The 21,000-nt window shown below is 47.7% G+C and overlaps 1 protein-coding gene across 1 annotated transcript; it reads right to left on the bottom strand.

Annotated features, from left to right (window-relative positions):
• Positions 1–12,016: 12,016 nt before the first annotated feature.
• LOC120825786 (neuropeptide Y receptor type 2-like) lies at positions 12,017–18,403 on the bottom strand. The gene is made up of 3 exons (XM_040187610.2): positions 18,005–18,403; positions 16,393–17,592; positions 12,017–15,062 (listed from the first exon to the last, which is right to left on the bottom strand). Exons 2-3 carry the CDS (start codon positions 17,220–17,222, stop codon positions 14,090–14,092), a joined length of 1,803 nt encoding a protein of 600 aa, XP_040043544.2. The 5' UTR covers positions 17,223–17,592; positions 18,005–18,403; the 3' UTR covers positions 12,017–14,089.
• Between the last annotated feature and the right edge of the window lie 2,597 nt (positions 18,404–21,000).

The following is a 21,000-nucleotide window of genomic DNA, read 5'->3' as shown; positions in this document are numbered from 1 at the left end:
CTCGTACGTTGCTCCTTCCCTCCGTCTCATCCTCGTCTGGGGGGTGACGATGGTGGCAGTGGGACAAGGTGGCACGGGGGGGGTGGGGGGGTCTCCATGTTCCAGTAACAATTTAACATTCAGCCGAGGGACCAAAAGGAAACATGCACACTGACCGCGCTCTCCCTACGCAAGTGTATTAACAATCCGTCTGTCTTTGAGGGACGCGGAAGTGTAAACAGAAAGATTACATTAAGCAAAAAGCCACAAGGGGCTTTTGTTTACAGGGATTAAAAAACAGCTAAATGTTGTCGAGGACAATTCAAGAAGGTTTTGGCGTCTATTTCTTCATTTATCAGGTTGAGTGCACTTTTACCTTTGCGAGCGGTCGTGTCTTCTGAAATTAATTATTAGCTATTAGGACATCAGGACGCAATATGGCTGCACGTTATGGAGCCAATCACCTGCTCCGCATTAAGGTAAAATATGCAACGCTTTTTGCCTCAATGTTTCAGAACTACGCACGACAAAATCTCACTTCTATCCACGTCAAACAGAGGCTCATTGTGGATGTATATTGTAGATATATAAGTAAGTAAGTAAATCAAATCGCACAACGTTGTCCCAATGTGATATTGTGGGTCATCATTTCTCAAGCTAACCTAGAAACACTCTTTATTTATTGTTGTGATGGCGCTATATTTATAGTCTATAAGATACTAATGCTTTGTAAATTCATCCTTTGAGACAAAACAGAAGAAAGGGAAACATAAAACGCCTTGTCTGACCTATCTCAAATTAAAAGGCCTCTAACATTAGCAGAATGGTGTGTGTGTGTGTGTGTGTGTGTGTGTGTGTGTGTGTGTGTGCGTTCAGGGGGAGAGATTCATTTTTTGGTCTAAATGTGGATTTCATCCCTCCCCAATGTCCCCCATAAAATGTCACGATGGGGTTTTTCTCTTTGTGTCCTTTCCTCTATGATTAATCTCTGTCATCATCACATCCAGCTCCCGTTCTCTTTGGCCTTAAGGTTCGGTTCTGATTGATCATGGCCGCCCACTTTTGAAATCTCTCCTCGAAGGACCCGTCAGCAGTCGGCCTCTGTGCTTCAAGCTAAAAATTATCCCAAAAAATTGGCGGTGTAAGAGTGAAAGATCAAAGAGAAATAGCAAATGTAAATTGACTTGATTCGTATTCTCATGTGTCATCAATCCAGGCTGGATGGGTTAATACGTCTCTTTCCTTTCAGTCCACGATATGCTTCTATTTCAATACATTTGAGGGAAAAAAGACAGCTAACCCTTTAAAACACACATTTTAAATACAGAATTGCGACACTCAGTGATGCCCAGAAAAGGAGCCAAGATGAGAATAGAGATTAGCCGTTAATCTATTGTAAATCGTCATTGGTTACTAAGTGAATGACTTCATTCATTTCAAGGCCACTTGGGGAAAATATATGTAGAAAGACAACATTCACGTAGGCTCCTGCAAGAGTCAATGCGACCGACCCGTTGCCACAAAGTGTCCTTCAATATCCAGCAGAGCCAAAACATCTTTCTCTCCTTCGGCTCCTGATGGAAACATCTGGCTGTCCGATCTCAGACTTCCCCACTGTGTTTGTGTTTTGTTTAGCATTTATTTCTTCAGCGTACCTTGACGCGACAAGAAAGAGTCTGACTGCTCGTATTGTTTTGGATAATTGGAGCCTAATTAGAACGTTTCATCCATTATGAAAAGCTAGGTTTAAAATACATTTATTTTCTGCCATTTATACATGAATTTCAAATGTGTTTACGCTTTAATTCCACAATAATTGAAAATGTGAAAATGGACGGAAGGAAGGGTAATGTATCCTCGTCAATGTCCTCGTCGATGCCAAATAGCGGTTTGCAGATATCTAATGTAAATGTAAGCTGCATACATCATGCAGATGTTATCCCATCTGCATGCGTCCCGGTGTGACCTCGCAAATCACAACACAACAAGCTTTGTTCGAGGAGTTCCTGTCAGGATTTTGAGTGCATCATAACACAGAAACAGCACAGGTGAAAAATTACGAATGATCTTCTACTTGCATCGGACCAAGGACACATCACTGTTCTTGTCTCGCTGGACCTCAGTGCCGCATTTGATACCATAGACCATTGCATCCTGTTGCAGAGACTAGAACATTTAATTGGTATCAAAGGAACTGCTGGTTTAAATCCTGTTTATCGGACCGATCCCAGTTTGTGCTTGTAAACGGTGAATCCTCAAAGACGTTGGTCACGGAGTCCCACAGGGTTCTGTACTTGGACCAATTTTATTTACCCTCTATATGCTTCCTTTGGGCGATCTTATCGGGAAACACTGCATAAACTTCCATTTTTATGCAGACAATACTCAACTGTCACGGTGTGGTTCACTTCCTGTTGTATTTTGTAGTTTTCTGCCACTCGTGTCCCCGGGTAACTTCACTTCCTGCCTTGTCCCGTCATCCCCTGTGATAGTCTAATAGTTTCCACCTGTGTCCAATCACCTGCACCTCCCTTGTGTATTTAAGCCGTGTGTCTCTCGTGTCACTTGTCGTGTCATTGTCTATTGTCGTGGATGTCCATAGTTTCCTGGCTGCCGTTTTTCCCCTGGTTCCTGTGTGTTTTTGCCCCTTGGCCTTTTGCTTTTGCCCTTTTGACAATTAAAGTCTTTTGTTTTCCGAGAAGTCTGCGCTTGAGTCCTGCCTCCTCCACCCATCCTTGACACTCAACTGTATCTGTCGATCAAACCAGAAGAGACCGACCAGCTTGTTAGACTTCAAGAATGTCTTGGAGACATCAAAACTTGAATGACCGGCAACTTCTTGATGCTAAACTCAGAAAAAAGTTATCTTTATAGGCCCAGAGCGTCTTCGAAGTCAGCTGTCACGTGATTTATGGCTGGATGGACACTTTTTATGGATGGAATTGCTCTGGTTATCAGCAGCACCGTCAAGAATCTCTGAGTTCTCTTCGACCAGGATATGACCTTCAACTGTCATATAAAGAAGACTTCAAGTACTGCCTTTTACCATCTACATAATATATCAAAAATCAGGAACTTCTCAAAGTGATGCAGAATAATTAGTTCATGCGTTTGTTACTTCTAGACTGGATTACTGTAATGCGCCTGGCTTGCTACTCACAATTACTTGAATCATTTCTGTCATAGGAATTGAATGTATTATACATTGTTCATTCTACACACATGGCTTCCATTGTAGTCTGTCCATCCCGGGAGTGGGATCCCTCCTCTGACGTTCTGCCTAAGGGTTTTTTCATTTTTTGGGGAGTTCCGGGACAGAGGATGTCGTATGTGTACAGACTGGGAAGCCCTCTGAGGCAAATTTGAAATTTACGATTTTGGGCTATACAAAATAAAATGAATTGTATTGAACCTTGCAGGTGACGAGGTCACGCTACTCAGACTATCGGCCTGTTGACGCTGCAGCCATCACTTTATCACTGCCCTTGTCTAAATCCTCATATCCCGTCCTATCCCTTATTGTTGGTGTGCGTGAGCTCCTTGCCTTTCTTTCGCATTAGCAAGTCGGCAGGCGCGCAGCGACACTCCAAGGACTTTCATACACAATTCTAAACGGGGGTGAAAGGAAAAGCGGATCAACGTCGATGTCACCCACCCTGGTAACGTTGACCCGCATCGTGCCCTGCTGGCGCTGCCCTCAGAGAGTTTAAAGAGGATATTCCACGGATGACTCGGGATGCAGCGTTGGATGACCCGTTGACCCTCGGGGGCCCGGATTAGTCGGGACGCCGGGTTCGGGGGCCCAGATTTACGGCTGGAGCCCCTTTGACACCCCTAAAAAAAACAATGAGCTGTGCAAATGTGGAGCGCGGCGCAGCAGCTTTATCCTGTGACCCAGAAAGCGCTCAGTGGGCCGGACCCAGGTTTGTCCTCCCGTCCGAGTGCGGCCATTTGATCGAGCACTTTCATTAAGGAATGTGCACCAGGAGCACGATACAGACCAGATAATGACAGTGGCTGTAATCAATCATCTTACATTAGGGTCGGATTGATCATCGGGGAGTTTCTTAGTGAGCACGCCACAGTTCGGTCTATGTTTTTTTCGGGCAACAAAGCGGAGCATCAATACAGAGTTAATAGGCGCCGTGAGTGTTGGACTCATTCCAATGACAATGTGCCAGGTTTGCTTAACTTGTTTGGCCAAACGGGGCTGAAATATAATGTGTAATAAATGTTCAGTCAAGGCAACTTTCTTTCTAAAGCCCAATATGACAAATCACACATCTGCCTCTCTGCTAAATTAAATTAGGTTTTGGCAAAGTGCTTTCCTACATGGCAAGACGGCGAGGATGGAATAATAACGCAGGCTTTGCCTTTTGTTGGTGCCGCATTAAAGGGAACAAATTGCTTGCTAAATGGGAATTTAATTAAATTATCCCAAAACTGAGTGTGGGCGCTTGGTATTTCACCTTTATTTGTCAGAGTGAAAATCAACCTTACTCACAGTAAACGGACCCTCTGGGTTTGACTCCATTATCTTTCCTAACAGCCCCAAAGAAGACGCGCACACTCCACGGCTCTAAAAGACTTCTTTGAACATTCAAATCACAATGTCGGAATCAGACTTTAACTCCAACCAAACAAACATTACGTCACTTACAGTTGTGCAGAAGAAGTCTTGACGAGTAAATGACCTTTTCACCACAAAGTTTGTTGAACTCGGTGCCTGATGTCCCGCCTCCTCTCGGAGCGGATATAAAGTGCTGAATTCAAAGGCTGCTAAAATATTCTGCTGCAGGATTACCAGAAATGTCAATGCGCACGTGGGATGATTAATGCAGAGGCACAGTGAAGTGTGAAATCACTTCAATGTAAATATTGAAAGGATGGGAAAGAGAATGATGATTATCCACCTTAAGGACTCTCCTTTTGATTCTGACAGCAATAATTCAGCAGCAAACACCAGCGTGAATACATAGTGGAGAAATGACTCCCCCGCCTCTTCTTCTTTCGGTGTTTCTCTGCTCCTCTCGTGTTCCTGCGTTAACTTCTCCTCGCCGGCATCGCCTGCTTGGTCTGCAATGCAGCGCAGATGAGCCCCTCGTAGGGGGCATTAGGGGTATGACAGAGGGGGGGCCGAGGCTGACCTCGCTTTCCTCGCTTTTTGAGGTTGTGTCTGCTGAGCAGTTTCTGTGAGAGCTCTGGTAAATGTGTGTTATCGCTTAGATATCCTATTCGGGGTAAATTGGATGCTGGAGCTCTGTGACAGAAGAAAGTGAAAGCAAACGTATGCTCGATATTCATTTACTCGAACGACGAGGGAAAGATTCATGTCATCGAATAATGACATCTCATCTAAAGTTTGACTGAGGCATGCAGAGAGTTTCATGAATGATCTATTGTCTTAAATTTGATTGAGTTAACTTTGGTTGGTGGACTCTTTAATCCAATACAATCCAATCCACTCATTTCCTTTTCAGATATTAATGAAGGTATTCCGAAAGCAATTAACATGACAAATGCTAAATGGTATCAGAGTTCATGCTACATACCTGCCGCCGCATGCACGTTTACCTGCAGCGCCGTCGTCAGGGCGACGCCACAGCAATATTCTCATCTTCATCGACGGCACATTAAGAGCGTAGCTGGAGCCGGGAAGCGCCTTTATTGAAAAGATGATTAAATAATAATTGTAAAAAGCGTAGTAAAGTGGCCGCCGTCGTATGTCAGTTTAAAGTGCCACCTTTATTTAATAGAATATTGATTTATGCCATCAAACGTCATATTCTTGCTTCAAAGTCAAGACTCAGACGTCCTCCTTTGTGCAGGAGAGGCCCGTTGTTTTGTTTGCAGTCGTGACTGGGGGATAAATCCCTAAAACGAGCTCCAACAAATAAAAGAGTCGGCTACACGTGCTGATATTGATCCGTGCGCATTAGAGGGAGAGTGAGAAGGATTTTGAGGCATCTGGAGATACCAGAGTATCCTTCTGCTCACTCTTAACTTTCCGAAACAGCAAAAAGGTGAAAAGGTGTCAAAGCGCTTCAGGGACCTTCGGCTAAAAGCAACGACGGTCTGTGAGTCGCACTTTGTATTCAGACGTGGCAGACTGAGTGTAGATGTAAAGCCAACTGAAACGATTCTTAGTTGCACTGTTTCCGTGGATTGATACATATTTCATTCCATTTTGTTGAGTCATGGTCCAATTTCTCTGTTTACGCCTTCAGATGTGCTCGCACGAGTACGTCAGCTTCCCGCCAGCGGTAACAAAGAGCACAATAACCGTGAGGTTAATGGAGCGGTTTCATAGGAGCTTCTAATAAGTTAATATGATTTTTTTTAATGAAAGATCTTTATTAAAGCAAGGGGAACGGCAATAAGGGATAAGACGGGATATGAGGATTTAGACAAGGGCAGTGATAAAGCGATGGCTGCAGATTAGATGACGAAGGGAATAAACTCCTCTGAACTCCGGGTGAGGAGACACCGTCTCCCGAAATCCGTCGTCCGAGACGTCCGGACAGGAAACAAGTGGAATGATGAAATTAAATAAGCCCAGGCAATAAACGAAAGCCAGCGAACACCCGATGGGCCGGAACAACTGGAGTCTGGCGTTTTGGCAACAAAAGTCTGCGTCTCAGTTTTGACGACCTGATTGTGCGCAGCCCCAAAGCAGTGCAACACTAGTGCTGTTTGCCATGCAAGCATCGTGACCAAGGAAACAATCGGTGCTGCTGTACTTTACTCTCCAGAGATCCTGACACAAAGGAGAACAGATTGCTGTGCATTGCCTCTTCCTCTAATAGGGCCTTGAACATTCCCTGTGCTGAGGAGTGGGGGTGCGGGGGCGACGTGGCCAGACCTTCACATGCGAAACCCTTCCGCCGTCACTCACAGCGCTGTGTTGCTGTGTCGTCTTTCAGGGGTCTGCAGCAGCAGATGGATCACTAATGCACATCTACCCCCCCTACCACCCCCCCCGTTGTTCTGCTCTTAATGTTTGTAACTATTCACTCTTGTCAGCTGCGATCAGCTCGGGGCGCCGTGAGTCCACGACTGTGCAGCATGTTGAGCGAGACAATAAAAACGATTTGTTGTTTCTTTTGTATCCCTGTGCTTCTGGGACTATAGCGGTAAAACATGAAACGCTGTTTCAAACCCTCAGCACAGTCCTTGAATCACAATGTGGAATTATTGTTTATTGTCTCGAAAGGCCGTCGTCACTGCTGCAGGAAAATATCGCTCCCTCGCCTTTCATCCGAAAAACAGGAAAACCGCTATTTTCTGGGTCACATTTGTCTCCATCACTGTCCTGCAGCTCCACTGCCCAGCCGTCCTCGCCCGGCCGACTGTGTTATTTGGCGCCAGAAAAGTCAGAAAATGTTTTCGCGCTTGACTCCGTTTGGATATTGAGTATTGGAAATCGGTTGATGGAGGCGACGCACACTGGATTGCCGACTGAGGCGGCGCCATCCGCGCAGCAGCGCTGGTCTTCACTTCGGGCTTCAAGCTGCAGTGAGTCCAACAGCGAGGGCGAGAAGAGTTCCATTGCTCATTGTCAAGCACGCACACACACACAGAACAACACACAGTTCCCATCTGGGTCGTTGATTTTTGGGGAGAATAAGAAAAGCTTTTTCTGCTTGGCTCTTTGAATAACGTCTCCAGGTCGTTGTCGGTGCATCGGCTGGGCCCTGGTTACATTCTCCGGATGCAAGATTGCTTTTTTACTCCCTTTTAATCATTTCCCATCCACTCCCGCGTGAAAAACAATGAGCTGAAAGTCTGTGTGGCAGAAAGGGAAATGCAAAATGAAGACAGACGGGTAACACTCGATGGAGTTTGCGTAACACCTGAATACGAGTGTGTGTGTGTGCAGCTCGCAGGACGAGAAAAAGGAAATCATGGACAAAGGATTCGCAGTGCAGTCTTTTATTTTACAGGTCTTCTTATTGCATCTCCGTGAAGCGCGAGGTAATCCTTCAAGGTTCAAGTCAATGGGAAAACCAAACAGGCGGCTTTCGGTGCTCGTTGTTTAACCTTTCCGGGGAATCCCTCTCAACGGCTAAACGTGACACGTGCTGCAGCATCGTGTGTTACAGTAAGTCCCATTGAGAGGCTTAAAGGATGACAAGACAAAACGTTTTTACGTTGCCAGCTGGAAGATGAGGAGAACTTACACGCGTTTGCTTTTATTAATAACTGCTTTGACACTTCTAATGTCCGCTGGCGTAGCGTGTTTTTAGCACTGCTTTAGAACTGAGGTTATAAAAGTGCAAACCCCAGCAAACTTAAAGCAACTCCAGACCCTTTTCTCCACATGAAGAATCCGCTTCTCGGCCCTGAAGACAGACCGGCCCATAAAACGTTAAGGTGGCCCATTAAACTTCATTACGTCGAGGAGACATCTGGGCGCGCTCATGAGGGCCCGATGGCGTTTTAGCCGTTAGCGCGGCTTTAGCAATACATTGGCCTGTCGGTCCACAAACTGACAGAAATATCAATAATAATAACCACCATTGGACGGATTGGATAGAAAAGAGATCTCTGTTAATAACTACTACACAGCTTATTCCGGGGATTTTCAATTGTTTGACCCTGAACGCCATCAAAACGAAACGACATCGCCGTCACCTTCACTCACGGCTCGGCCGCTCGTCAGCGAGCGCCAGCATGCTCGCTGGAGATGGCGAACTCCGTAACACCTGCTGAACATCTGCATGTTAGCATGGTGAGCATGCCGGCTTGCTGACATTAGCGTTCAGCTCGCTGTTCCCAGGCACGGCCGCGAGCTAAATGCTAATATTGGGCTTCGTTGGCGTTGTCATTGTGAGCGCGCTGGCATCGTGACGTGAGCATCGAGGTCACTGCGGCGCCTGAGAGCGGCGTGGCGGCGCTGATGATATGGATGTAGACGCCCACGACAGATGGCCGGTCCGGCGGATTCACCCGACAGCAAAAACACAGTTGACGTTAATTTGATTTCCTTACCGTACTTTCTAGTAATGAGTGCAGCTTTCTCCTAATTGTCCATTTGCCAGCTTCCCTTCGTGTGTGAGAGAGCTAACTAGCGTCAGTTGTAAATTGGCATGATGCTTAATTATTCCTCGATCATATTTATTATATACATGTTTATTATGTACACATATGAAACAGGGGGTTTTAGATAAAGTCCCAAATTACATTTTTACAAAAACAAAAGAAAAGAAAAATAAAGGGGGAGGATTTGTGGACGACCGCCACACGCATCATGTGACCCCAAAGGTCATGTGCAAGGGTATCGTGGCTGCCGTCACGCACTCACGTCACCGCCCTGTTCTCACCCAATGACCATCCTGCATTTGTTTTCTTTTGGTTCTAAATGTATTTTCGTTGTTGCACCATTGAGGATCCATTCAGCAGATCTGTAACTGCGTTAGCATCGGCTCGCTGCGACCTCCAGTCTGCATGTTAAACCGAATTTCCTCTTCAGTCACGTGCATTCAGTTTAATCCCATCGCAGCTCATTAACTGCAAAACATTAAAAAACTGTAAAAAATAAAGCGTGTATTTTTGGCTCAGGTTTTGCGTACAGCTGTGTTGCCAGCTGTAGTAAGCAAAGACTAACTAGCTAATTGATGGAGTGGATAATAACCCGGCGGCTGCACCCGAGAGACTCGACTGTTGAGGATTATCTTTTTAAATGAGGAAAAATAAAACAAGAATTAAAGTAGCAGCTGTGACAGAGTTGATGACGGACCTACAGCACACACCCGGCGTTTGGCTTTAAATAACACACCCCGAGTCTTAAAGGTGACGGATCACATGCGAAGGAGCATAATTGTCTTGTGAAATTATGACTCACTTTTAATAATATAAAAAGTAACGACAGATGTGCTTGAAGCCATTTTGTTCTCGCTCGCTCTCTACACGAGCACGCAGGTAATGGCCTTTTGATTGAAACGTAAGATGGGACTTTAACTGGGACGGACTTATCTCAGCTTTTCCAAATTTAGCAGGATGGCGACGTCTGTTTACTTTTCTAAATTACATTTGGTGGGACGGCGACGTCCTGTTCGTCTGGTCGGATCTCGAGTGTCTCGGTCGTGGTTGATTAGATCTTGAGAGGATGTGATTGAGGAAAGACAGCAGTCTCTTTTTGAGAAAGTATTAAAAAAGCATTTATACTTTTTATTCCAGCATGTGCTTCACTCGTCCCTTCTGAGGCCCTTTAGCCGTCGTGTCGCATTAACCGTCCCGCTGAGCCCCTCAAAGTTTAATGTGCCCGTTATAACGGCGACTCAGCGTCAGCACAGCTTCTTCTTCTCTCCTCTTCTTACTCAGCAGGAAGATTAATTAAACATCAGAGCAGCACCAGCGATGCAGGTACCAAGAGACCACGTGAGCATTTCAAAATAAAACAGGAAACACTGAACCAGAACAACCGAAGTATGAGACAAAGGGACGACGTGAGAACAACCATTGCAGTTCAGCCTTGAATAACAAAGTGCACTTCCTGTACAGTGTATATTTAAGTAGGTCACCAGCTTTAGGCAAAATCAGGTATATGATGCCTTGATTTTAAAGGGCATTTATTTGATTTTTGAGGCCACTGCAGGTCCCGATGTGTCCACACTGAGAGCGGAAACAATTGAACGATCAGCTGGTCGATTGACAGGAACGAATCGGTATCAGGTTCTGCTCGAATGCAACTTCTGGCTCTAAAAGACCCACAACACGGTCACATGACCACAAGTCAGAGGACATTCAGTGGTCTCATTTAGCCACTTGTTAGCCCTTGATCAACATCTCAGTAAACATTGTAATCACGAGTTAAGATGTCAGTCTTCATCAACATAACATGATATTCGTATAATGTGAATGTGAGTGAAATACATCACAAAGGAGGACCACCTTGTGATTGACAGGTCGCCAATCCGTCCGTTCAAAAAGGAAGGCTTGAGTGGGACGGGAATTATCCAAGATGACGATTCCTCTCGTGATGTTTCTCAATTTGCAGTGCAAAAACGTACAGGAACAGAAAAATAAAAAGCAGCTTTATTTCCCCGATTGAAGTTGACAGCATGAGTATAATTATCGTCTCGCAGATGTGAACGCATCATTTAATGCCTGCTCTCGGTGTTACATCCCTCAAAGCAATTTGATGTTGTGTCACGAGTAGAATGTGGTTTCCGATGAGAATACAAATAGAATCCCTTCTGTAATCGACCTTTGTCAAATATAAGCAGTTTTTGCCGTCTTTGCAACAGAGGTCTCACATCGAGGATATTGTTTCACACTATTTTTAGTTTTTCAGTGTGCATCGCCCCTCTGGGTGAGCGCTGACGTGTTTAATGGCCCTTGTCTTGTTGCCAAAAAATACGGAGATATGAAGATGGTAATGAAGGAAGAGAAAGAAAAATTGGTCTATTGTTGGCAAAGACGTAAAATGGCCGAAAGCAACAAGAAAGAGTTGAAAGACGAAGAAGGCTGATGACGGGATAAAAAAAGGTCGGACCTCTGGAAAAATGAGAGCAATCATGAGATGTGGAGCCTCGTTGTGAGTCACTGGTATGCCTGTCTTAATAAATGTATGTATGCGCGTGTGTGTGTGTGTGTGTGTGTGTGTGTGTGTGAAAAACAGCATCATATTTTCCACCTGTTGTTAGACAACATTTTATTATCGATCTATCTGCATGGAGGAACGGGATAAATACCCCAATCGAGCTCTTAACTTGTCGGGTTCTAATTCAAAGGAGCGTTTATTCCAAAGTTAAAGGAGTCATTTCTGCACAAAATTACCATTTAAATATCACTTATTCACCCTGTTACTTGAAATTCTTCACGAAGAAGTTTTTCTTGCACGCCTCCACAGTGAAACAGACAATCAAGAAACAGACATGATTTTTAGGGAAGTAAATGGGGTCTGTTTCGTTTTTTAAAGTCTCAAGGACTTTTACAGAGAAACTGTGTGAAAAACTGTAGATGGAACGGGCTCCAGTGTGCCGCTGACTTTTTTCCAATGGAGACAGCTGTCTTTGAGTTACGTTTTCTACGTGATGAACTAATCAGCATGCACAACTACTTCTGCAGTCACTGATCCACGGCGGACGAAAACGCGATGCATCTTCGAGAAGGTGTGAAAATCCCGAGACGTTTTCAGCCGCAGGCGCAGGTGACCACACACAGACTCTTTTCTTTTTTTTTTTTCTTTTTTTTTAATGAAACACCAAATGCACATAATTCATCAGCACACGCAGCCTCTATTCACACAGTGCAAAGCTGACAAAGAGAGCGCGAGGTAGATAAAACAATCGAGAGGGGGAAAAGAGAGGAAAGACACAGCACGATGGCGTTGAGATTCTTCCCAGGTACAAAGCAACACACCCCCCCCCCCCCCCGCTGATATAAATAGGACGCTTTCAACGCAGTTTGGTGCCTCCAGTGTTGCGCCACTTCCTGGTCGCTGAGGACAAGAGTGTGATTAGCGGCTCGCGCTCACATGCGATTCACCACCTCTGCCTTGCAGACGGCGGCCTGAGGGGGAAGTCCGTTTGCTTTCCTCCGTGTTTGTGTGTGAGTGCGTTTTACTTCTTTTAACATTTAATGTCGTGGCCCCCGTGCTTCAGTGTTCAACAAGGCATGTGCTGCTTAGTCCCACTGTAATAATGCTAAAAATAATATACAATCCACTCAATGTGATAGAGTATAGAGTCCCGAATCACAAACATTTCAGATTTTTGGGGGGGTTTATTTTGTCCCGGTGCAAAGGGGCTACGCACTGCATGTCAGCATATGCAAGCGAACGACCACGAAATTAAGAAGTACTCCTTAAAAGTATCATTCAATAGCATAAACATTGATATCCTAGCAACAGGTCCGTCAATCTGTTCGGCGGTTTGAGCGCCGTGCTTGGAAGAAACAAATAAAGCCATTCACACCTTCGCAGGGGGACAGAATGGATCATCTAATGTGTCTTTTTAGTTTTATTTGTCTGAAGCGGGAGAAGCGAAACACCTCCGAGCGGTTCAACAGCGTAAACGACGCGCACTTAAAACATTTCATGACAATCGCCAACTGTTCGTTGGGCTTCAGAACGGACAAAAAGCTTCTTTCCCTCGTTAAATCAGTTTAGGGGGATAGTGGGAAGCTACTAGAGACGAGGCGGCATATTGCAAACAACCCAAGTGTGAAGGAGATCAACGCCTGCTGCGAAAACACGAAAAATAGCACATTCCAGTTATTTCCCCTGCAAAATATCCGCTCATTTTCATTTGCATTCTTGACTCTGAAATCTTGTTTTGCTTCTCGCGCCACTGAACAACTTTCCCGCTGCTGTCTGAGAACGATAATGACAAGATGGATTCCTGTCACTACTGATGAGTCGGCCCCAAAAAAAACAGATAATACCCATCAAGCAATGACACCGTGAATGATGAGGTGAAAACAAAGCAATCATTCTGTGCCCTGAGACCATAAATTACAAATCCGGCATCAGAAAAGTCACGACCACAGTTGAAAACAACAAAACAACAAATGTTTTGTTCGTTTTTTCGCCCTTTAAAATTCCCTCTGAATGAAGAAAACCTGCTTGTTTCGGCCGAATCTTCAAACATCCAAAACCATCCGAGTTATTTCACATCGAAATAGAATATCGCAGTTATTATGTGCAAATTAAACACCATTTAATGTACGTGTGGGAGGTTTTTTTTGCAGTTCGCCTCATTTTTCCTGCAAATCAGCTGTGCGGCTGCACACAAGGACGAGTGCTTATCTTTCCCAGACTGCAGACATTGTTGTGATCTCGTCCCGTGGAGACCTCATACGGCAGCTCTACATTAGCGAAGCAATGCGAGAGAACATGAACACTTGCTGCCGGGTTATTTCCCAAGCACCACTTTGACCAGCAGCTCAGTTACTCATGATATGACTCGCATGTAACGGTGCACCGCCTCGAGCAGCGACCATTTCTCTCACCCGGGGCCTAATGACCCCCCCTCCCCCCTCCTCCCCCCCCAGCTCTGTCCCTGCAGGCTTCGCTCAATCACGGAAACGTGAACTCATCCGTGCAAACGTCGATCCCGGAACTTCATTGTGCAGAGACCAGGTCAGTTTATCTTCAACACGAACCTCACAGGCTGGTCACCTCGGTGGTCTCGTTCTCCCCGTCCCCCACCAGGAAGTAGGCCTGTGACGTTGTGCCTCCGCGCCGTCCGGCGTAACAAAGGGCGTCCCCGCCCGCGCCGACGCCGCCTCTGTCGTCGGCTGACCGACCGTAAATTCTTCCCCCCGAGTGCCTCCTCAACGGCAGCACGTCTACTTCCAACGACGCCACTCGCAAAGGTAGCGACCCCGCGCCCTCATTCGCCGAGTGTCTCCTGGTGGGCGGGAGGTGCGCGCTTGGCGCGGCGTGCCGGGGCGCGTGCAGCTGGCAGGGCAACGGCGAGCCGTCACACGCGCTGGGACTGGAGCGGCACCAGTCTGAGATGCTGTGCTGGGAGCCCGCCGGGCCGTCCGAGCCGTCGTCCGCCGCCGCCGCCGCCGCCTTCTGCCCCAGCCGCTGGCCTCGAGCCAACCTCAACAGCCTGGGGATGGCGGCCAAGGACGCCGACGGCGTCAGCCCGGCGTCCGTGATCACCGAGCCGGGGGAGGCCGCGGCGGCCGAGCTGGAGAAGGAGGCGGTGCCGAACAGAGCGGCGACCTTCTGGTAGTAGCGCGTGCGTATGACCTTGGCCGAGCGGTACAGGTCCCCGATGAAGCAGTAGCAGATGGGGTTGAGGCTGGAGTTGGTGAGGCCCAGCCACTGGGCGAAGGGGCGCGTCTGCAGGAGCCAGGACGGTGGGCGCTGCTCGCAGTCGATCCAGAGGTCGACCAGGTAGAGCGGCAGCCAGGACGCCGCGAACAGCAGCACCAGGCACACCACCATCTTGGCGATCTTCTGGCGCGTCTTGAGGCGCGAGGCGTGCAGAGCTTCGCTGCGGGGGTCGAGGTCGGCGAAGGTGGATTTCCTCCCTCCCCACAGCCGCCTGCCGGTCAAGAAGCCGATGGTGAGGTTAAAGGTCACCGGCAGGCAGTAGAGCATCACGAAGAGCAGCACGTTGTATCTGTGGCAGGAAAAACAATTCTAATTGAGTTTCTGATTTAATTAAACCATTTATTCATCACAATAAACTGTTATGGTTAAAAAATATATAATTTCTCATGCTGGAAAATCCCTTTGCCTGTCGAGTGGAGTATATTTCTATCACACGCTCAATTTATCATCGATCGCCGCATAAAAAAACGATACCTTTGCTCCTTAGATACAAAGATTGATGGGACAACATTGTTATCACTGAACTCACAGAATTATGTTTGATGGTAACTAGATAATCAATCCTATTTGAACCGATTGCAGCACACAGTCACAAAGCAATTGGAAAACAAGGAAGCCATAATGGCATATGAAGCAAAGAGTAGTGAACATAATGGAAGTCATTCTGAGTCACTCGTTTTCGACAAGACCACAACTGAAAGTCTCTCGACCCTGAGTTTTGCAGATGAAATGGAGCTGAAGAGGTTTGAAGGGCAAGTTGGTCCCTAAGTGAGAATCTAAAGGCACCGGACTCACAAAACCGCTGGGCCACCTGTTCGTATGAGCTCCAGTTAGCCCTAACCCTAACACATCAGAGAGAGATGCTCCAGATCATTTAACTTTCAAGGCGTCACTTGAAAATATGTCTGAAAGAAAGCTGCACCATTGCACACTAAAGTTTAACAGTCAATGTCATATTTTATTCTCTCACTGATCTGTGACTCACTGGGTGGACCCGCCAATCAGAGAGCGTCTCACCGACGACGTCTTCCAGTTCCTGTGGCTTAGTTGGTCATTAAAGTCCCGGGGAAACGGGAGTCAAAGCTCCTTTAGTTTATTTAGCTGCTGCACGGCGCAGTAATTCCCAGTGAGTAGTTGAGTGGTTACGGTTGGAAAGGGGATTTAAAATCACGTCCTTTGCATTCGATTGGGCCGCTAAAAAGTGGACGGGCTTAACGTGTAGCGCGGTGGGGGCCTGTGTCGGCTACACACACGCGCACACACACACACACACACCTCCCTCACCTGTTGTTAGATCAAGAGGAGGGGGAGGGGGAGATCAAAGGCAAACTTTGCACATTTTCCCTGCAGCACGGGCAGTATGCCGACATGCAGACGAATGGCGCCCGAGACCCGAGCTCATGTTGATTGAATCATTTTGTGCAGCGTGAGTCATCAAACCGACCTGTGACCCGAGCCAATTGCTGCAAAACGGAGTTGGACACGATTAAAACCAACGAATGGTGACGGACTAAACCTCAACCGCGGCCCGACGTCCCCCAACGGCTCGTTGCGCTCGGACAAAACCACCTGGAACCCGGTGAGATTGGATGGTGGACCCAATCGTGCAGCTAACCTACCCCTGTTTCAGGCGGTGCTGAGGCCACTTCTCCTCGCAGACCAGGATGGCAAACGTCCCGAAGCTGATCCTGCGGCGCCGGTTCATCACCGCGATAGGGGCGCACATGACCGAAGACACCGCCCACACCACGGCCACGGTCGCCAAGATGCGGCGGCGGGTGAACATGGAGCGGGCGCGCAGCGGCGACCGAACGCTGTAGTAGCGGTTGACGCTGATCACGGTCAGCGTCAACACGCTGGCCGAGACGGAGACGGCCTGCGTGAAGGGCACCGCTCGACAGAGGAGGTCGCCGTAGACCCAGGCGCTGTAGATCTGGCTGCCCAGGGTGATGGGCATGCACACGCACACCACCGCCAGGTCACACACGGCCAAGTTCACCAGGAGGTTGCGCGTGGCGCTCACGCCGGCCAGCCGCCGGCTCCGCCTGGTGGTGAGGACGCGCAGGGACATCAAATTCCCCACGAACCCCAGGAGGAAAGACAGACAGTACATGGCGGTCAGGGCGATGGTGCCGGGCTCGTGCAGAGTCCAGAGCAGCATGCTCTCCAGGTCGGCCAGGTCGCCGGCGAAAAAGGTGGAGGGGGACGCAGGGAAGGCGGAGCCGGGGGGCTGTCGGGTGGCGGAGGCGGTGGAGAACAAAGGGGAGGAGATGACGGAGGAGGGCAGCAGAGAGGGTAAGGGGTGAGGGAGGGAGGCCGGGGGGGAGCTGAAGGGGGCGGGCAGCATCATGGAGCTGCGGAGGGTGTAGGTGTGGTTGAGTCTTTCCTGAAAGCCGTCGGGCTGCAGCAGCGGAGAGAAGCTGGACGGCCTGTCCCGGGACGGATCCATGGTCCGGGGAAGCCCCAGCAGGGGGGTCACTGTCCTGGTTTCCCTCGGTCCTCATTAAAACCCATTCACAGGTTGGGCAGAGGGAAGGGCGGGTGAGAATCGGGGGTCCTTGCTGTCAGCATCCTTCCAGGGGTCGGTCATCTGGTCTGCAGGCGCTGCTGCTCCGCTGAACACCTTCGGAGATCCTACATTGTGTACGTCACCGGGCCCCCCCCCGACCGCCCCTCCAAGCGGCGCCAACCCGATAATCCCCAAAGGCGGTTAACAGGCTTCCTCAGGAAACATGATGCAGACCCCCCTCACCCCCACTCTGTCTCTCTCTCTCTCTTTCTCCTCACACCTTCAGTCCATCACAGGGCTGCAGTGGGATCTGTTTGGAGAGAACATCAGACAGCAGAGGCTGTGTTATCGGCTCTAGCAGACCAAACAAAAAGAAATAGCGCGTTCCTCAAAAGAGAAGCTGATGTTTCTGCTCAGGAAACCGTTACTGTAATTTTGGTGAAGAAGAATGATTGCGGTACAGCTGTGGTATTAATTATTCAGTGATTAAACAGTGTCTCCGGGGACATATCAATCTTGTTTGGCAGATATGTCTTCATGAACAAAGAGCGCTCCAACATCAAATAATTGCCTTTAAAAAGGAGTAAAAAGAAACTTAATCATTTACACCCCAGCCACATCTCATAAAAGACCCATTCTGATGCTGTCCGGATAGAAGGTGTTCAGGAGACGATCGCACCCGCAGAGAAAAGCTCTTCTAACGTCTCATGCTGTTCTCTTACCTGGAGATCCGGGCTGAAGACCTTCACCAAAAAGAACAGAACAGAACAGAAACTGGGCAAAGTTGCACCTGGATCTCACGCAGCGCCTCAGATAATCCGTCCGTGTTTTCGGTCCAAAAGAAATATTTGAAAAAGAATCGCTCCTCGTATCAGACTCCTCAGATGTGTGCGCTCCTGCCGACGGGAGCTCCGAGTAGATCCGCTGAATACGAGAGGAGTAAAGTCGGGGGGGGGGGGGGGCAGCCGCTGCTGCGTGCACACGCAAACACACATGCACACACACACACACACACACACACACACACATGCATGCACGAACGCTCGCAACCATGCAGCAATATTTTTTTAAACTGTAATGAATCAGAAGGTGGTCGCCGCGTCTCCTCCGGCTGACGTCACTTCAACGTTGCCTCAGAAGCACCCGGATGAGCCGGAGGGTCGTTTTCACGGTTTCGTGTTCAATAGTGGAGTTTACGTCCATTATTCTACTCACATCCAGTCACTAAATAGGCAAACACAGCGTGTAACAGTAAAAGAGCAGCAGCACAGCTGTATGTTGAACGAAGGAGAGACAAAATAAAATAAATTAAAAGGCGTATTAATCAAACCGTTGCTTCCATGTTTAGAAATGAGTATTTGATTTATAACAATACATCTTTGTAACAGTAAATCTGCTCTGAAAAGTGAAGCTAATGCTGAGGCGGCTTAAACCTGCCTTCTCCCGAGTGGCCACCAGGGGGCGACTCCTTTGGTTGCACAAAGTCTGACTTTTTTCTCCTATTCCAGGAGAAAATGGCCACTTGAATTTTTACCTCAATGAACATCGCAATCATGAGTTTATGGTCTCAGTCGCTAGTTTCAGAATGACATTTGTTTAGTTGATTTTGGCCAACCGAATTTAGCGATGAGTCGGAACCCGTTGGCACAGAGGGAGATATTTTCTGCCTGTTTGTTACATCTCAATATTAAACTGATTTACATTTCACATCTGTGTTGCACTGTAATGTTTTAAGAGGGCCCTTAAGACAGAAACCAACAGTTTATTCCCTTTCTTCATTGTGGTAGAGCTCAAAAGTGCTCAAAATGTTATTTAATTTTAAACCGCGACTCCTTACGCAATCAAAAAGGAATTGGCACCACTGCACTGGAACAACAACTCTGTTCCGAACACAATGAAGGAGGGTTTTTATTGGCTGACGGATCACGTCCGCTCCTCCAAAGACGAACAAAGGTGAACTCTGGATAACGCGTCCAAACGGGAACACGCGTGGGGGTCGTTCCCCCGACCTCAACAGTGCTCTCGCATAATTGATCTCTGCAGGACCCTTTGTTGAGACCGACTGTGCGGTTTTATATCATTTCACATTAATTCCAATGAACCCAGACCTAATGAAACCCCGAATCCTTTTGACTGCTGTCAGTACAGAAAATGAATTGTAATTAATCAGACACGGTGGGAATAGTTTAGCGAGCTCAGAGACCCCGCTGAAGGCTGCAGATGAAACAGACCTTCGGAACAGAGGCTCCAGAGACCTGAAGATGCAGGATTCCTATTTTCAGGCCTGCATCGGTGAATTAATAATTCCCCGTCACACCGCGTTCCGATCAAGCGGTCCGAGGTCTGATCCATGCGCGTCCCGCTGTCAGTCCCTCCGCAGCGGGCTCTTCTACTTCGTCCCAGGCTGCTGCTTCTCTGGTCCGTTTTTAGCTCTCCAGCAGTACGCGCAATAAGATCCAACAGAGACAACAGAAGACACCCACTGCCGAGGTGACTGCTGGTGCCAAAGTTGGAGCCGGAAGTTATGAGTCACCTCAACAGAAATGTATTATTTAGTTCAATTTATATAGACTGAATCATTTATGCTTTTTTTTTGCTGCTGAATCTCGGTATCCAAAAAGGCCGGTCCAAGGAGCATTTTCTAATTGAACCACTCAAACAGGTATTTTCTGCACTTTGTCAACAATCAGCTCAGTTTGGTTTGCCGTGGTTCAAAGGTCTCATAAATCACTAACTTTAGTTGAAATATGCGCAGTGAATTAGCCAGAAATCATTTACTGAATGACCAAAAGTAATGTAAATATACAGGTAATACAGTGAATCTAGCCGTCTTCAGCTTAACCCTTCATCTTTTAATCTCCATCTCTACATATTTGTTGAATTCAGAGGTATTTATGAGGCTAATTTATTACACCTTTAACGTTTGACTGCCCTCACATTGTTTTGTTTTCCGCTTGTTGCTCCGTCCACTTTGCTGCTGTAATCCTGCAAATTTCCCCGCCGCGGGACTAATTATCTCATCTTACTTTACCCTAAAAACATGCTGGTAATTACTGGCGGACTCCCTGCCGTCCTCGATGGCGTCCCCTTAACCTCGGAGAGAGAGGTTGACGTGACCGGCGCAGCTGCACAAACACCCGGGTAACAACATCCTCAGATTAGCTCTCTGTGGTTCCTGTGGAATCATTTTAAAAACACAAATCCTCCCACGTTCCAGAGAGCACTGCTTCGTTTTACGCTCCTGGTTATTTTTTATAATCATTAGGTCACATATTTATTTTTGCTTCCTTCAGACTTCTCTCCCACGAGCGCAGAGAGCCGCGTTTCCTGCTGACGTGAGGCGGCCGAGCACGTTTCCTCGGCCTTGAACAGCTGAGGAGTTCTGCAGGTTTGGACGCGCCGGCGATGGCCGGAGGCGTTTGCAGATAAACGAACGAGTCACCGCGGCCCCTCTGGAGACGTCTTGTTCGGGGTGCGTCTTTGAGCTTCAGCCCCGTGAAGGCCGCTGGCATCGATTTCAGTCGGTGGGGGGTCGTTCGCCCACGAGGAGGCCTTCTGAAGCACCGCGCCGGTGTTTCCCTTGACAGCTCGTTGCTCCTCCATCGACGCGGCGGTTCCCTCACAGGGGACGCTGATGAGCAGACATTTTGTTCGGCGGCCTCCACTTCATCCGCGGCACGATTTGTTTTGCTATCGTTGATCTTTTCCAATGTGTTTT

The sequence above is a fragment of the Gasterosteus aculeatus genome, chromosome 9 (assembly GCF_964276395.1).
Source record: "Gasterosteus aculeatus chromosome 9, fGasAcu3.hap1.1, whole genome shotgun sequence".
Classification (NCBI taxonomy): domain Eukaryota; kingdom Metazoa; phylum Chordata; class Actinopteri; order Perciformes; family Gasterosteidae; genus Gasterosteus; species Gasterosteus aculeatus.
The sequence above is the reverse complement of the archived record's forward strand: the minus strand, read 5'-3'. Positions and strand labels throughout refer to the sequence as shown.

Excerpts from the sequence above, each read along its gene's own strand:
- LOC120825786 (XM_040187610.2), bottom strand. The coding sequence starts at position 17,222 with ATGGATCCGTCCCGGGACAGGCCGTCCAGCTTCTCTCCGCTGCTGCAG. Across the intron at positions 15,063-16,392 it reads CAGCACCGCCTGAAACAGGG|ATACAACGTGCTGCTCTTCG; the intron begins GTAGGTTAGCTG and ends TTCCTGCCACAG.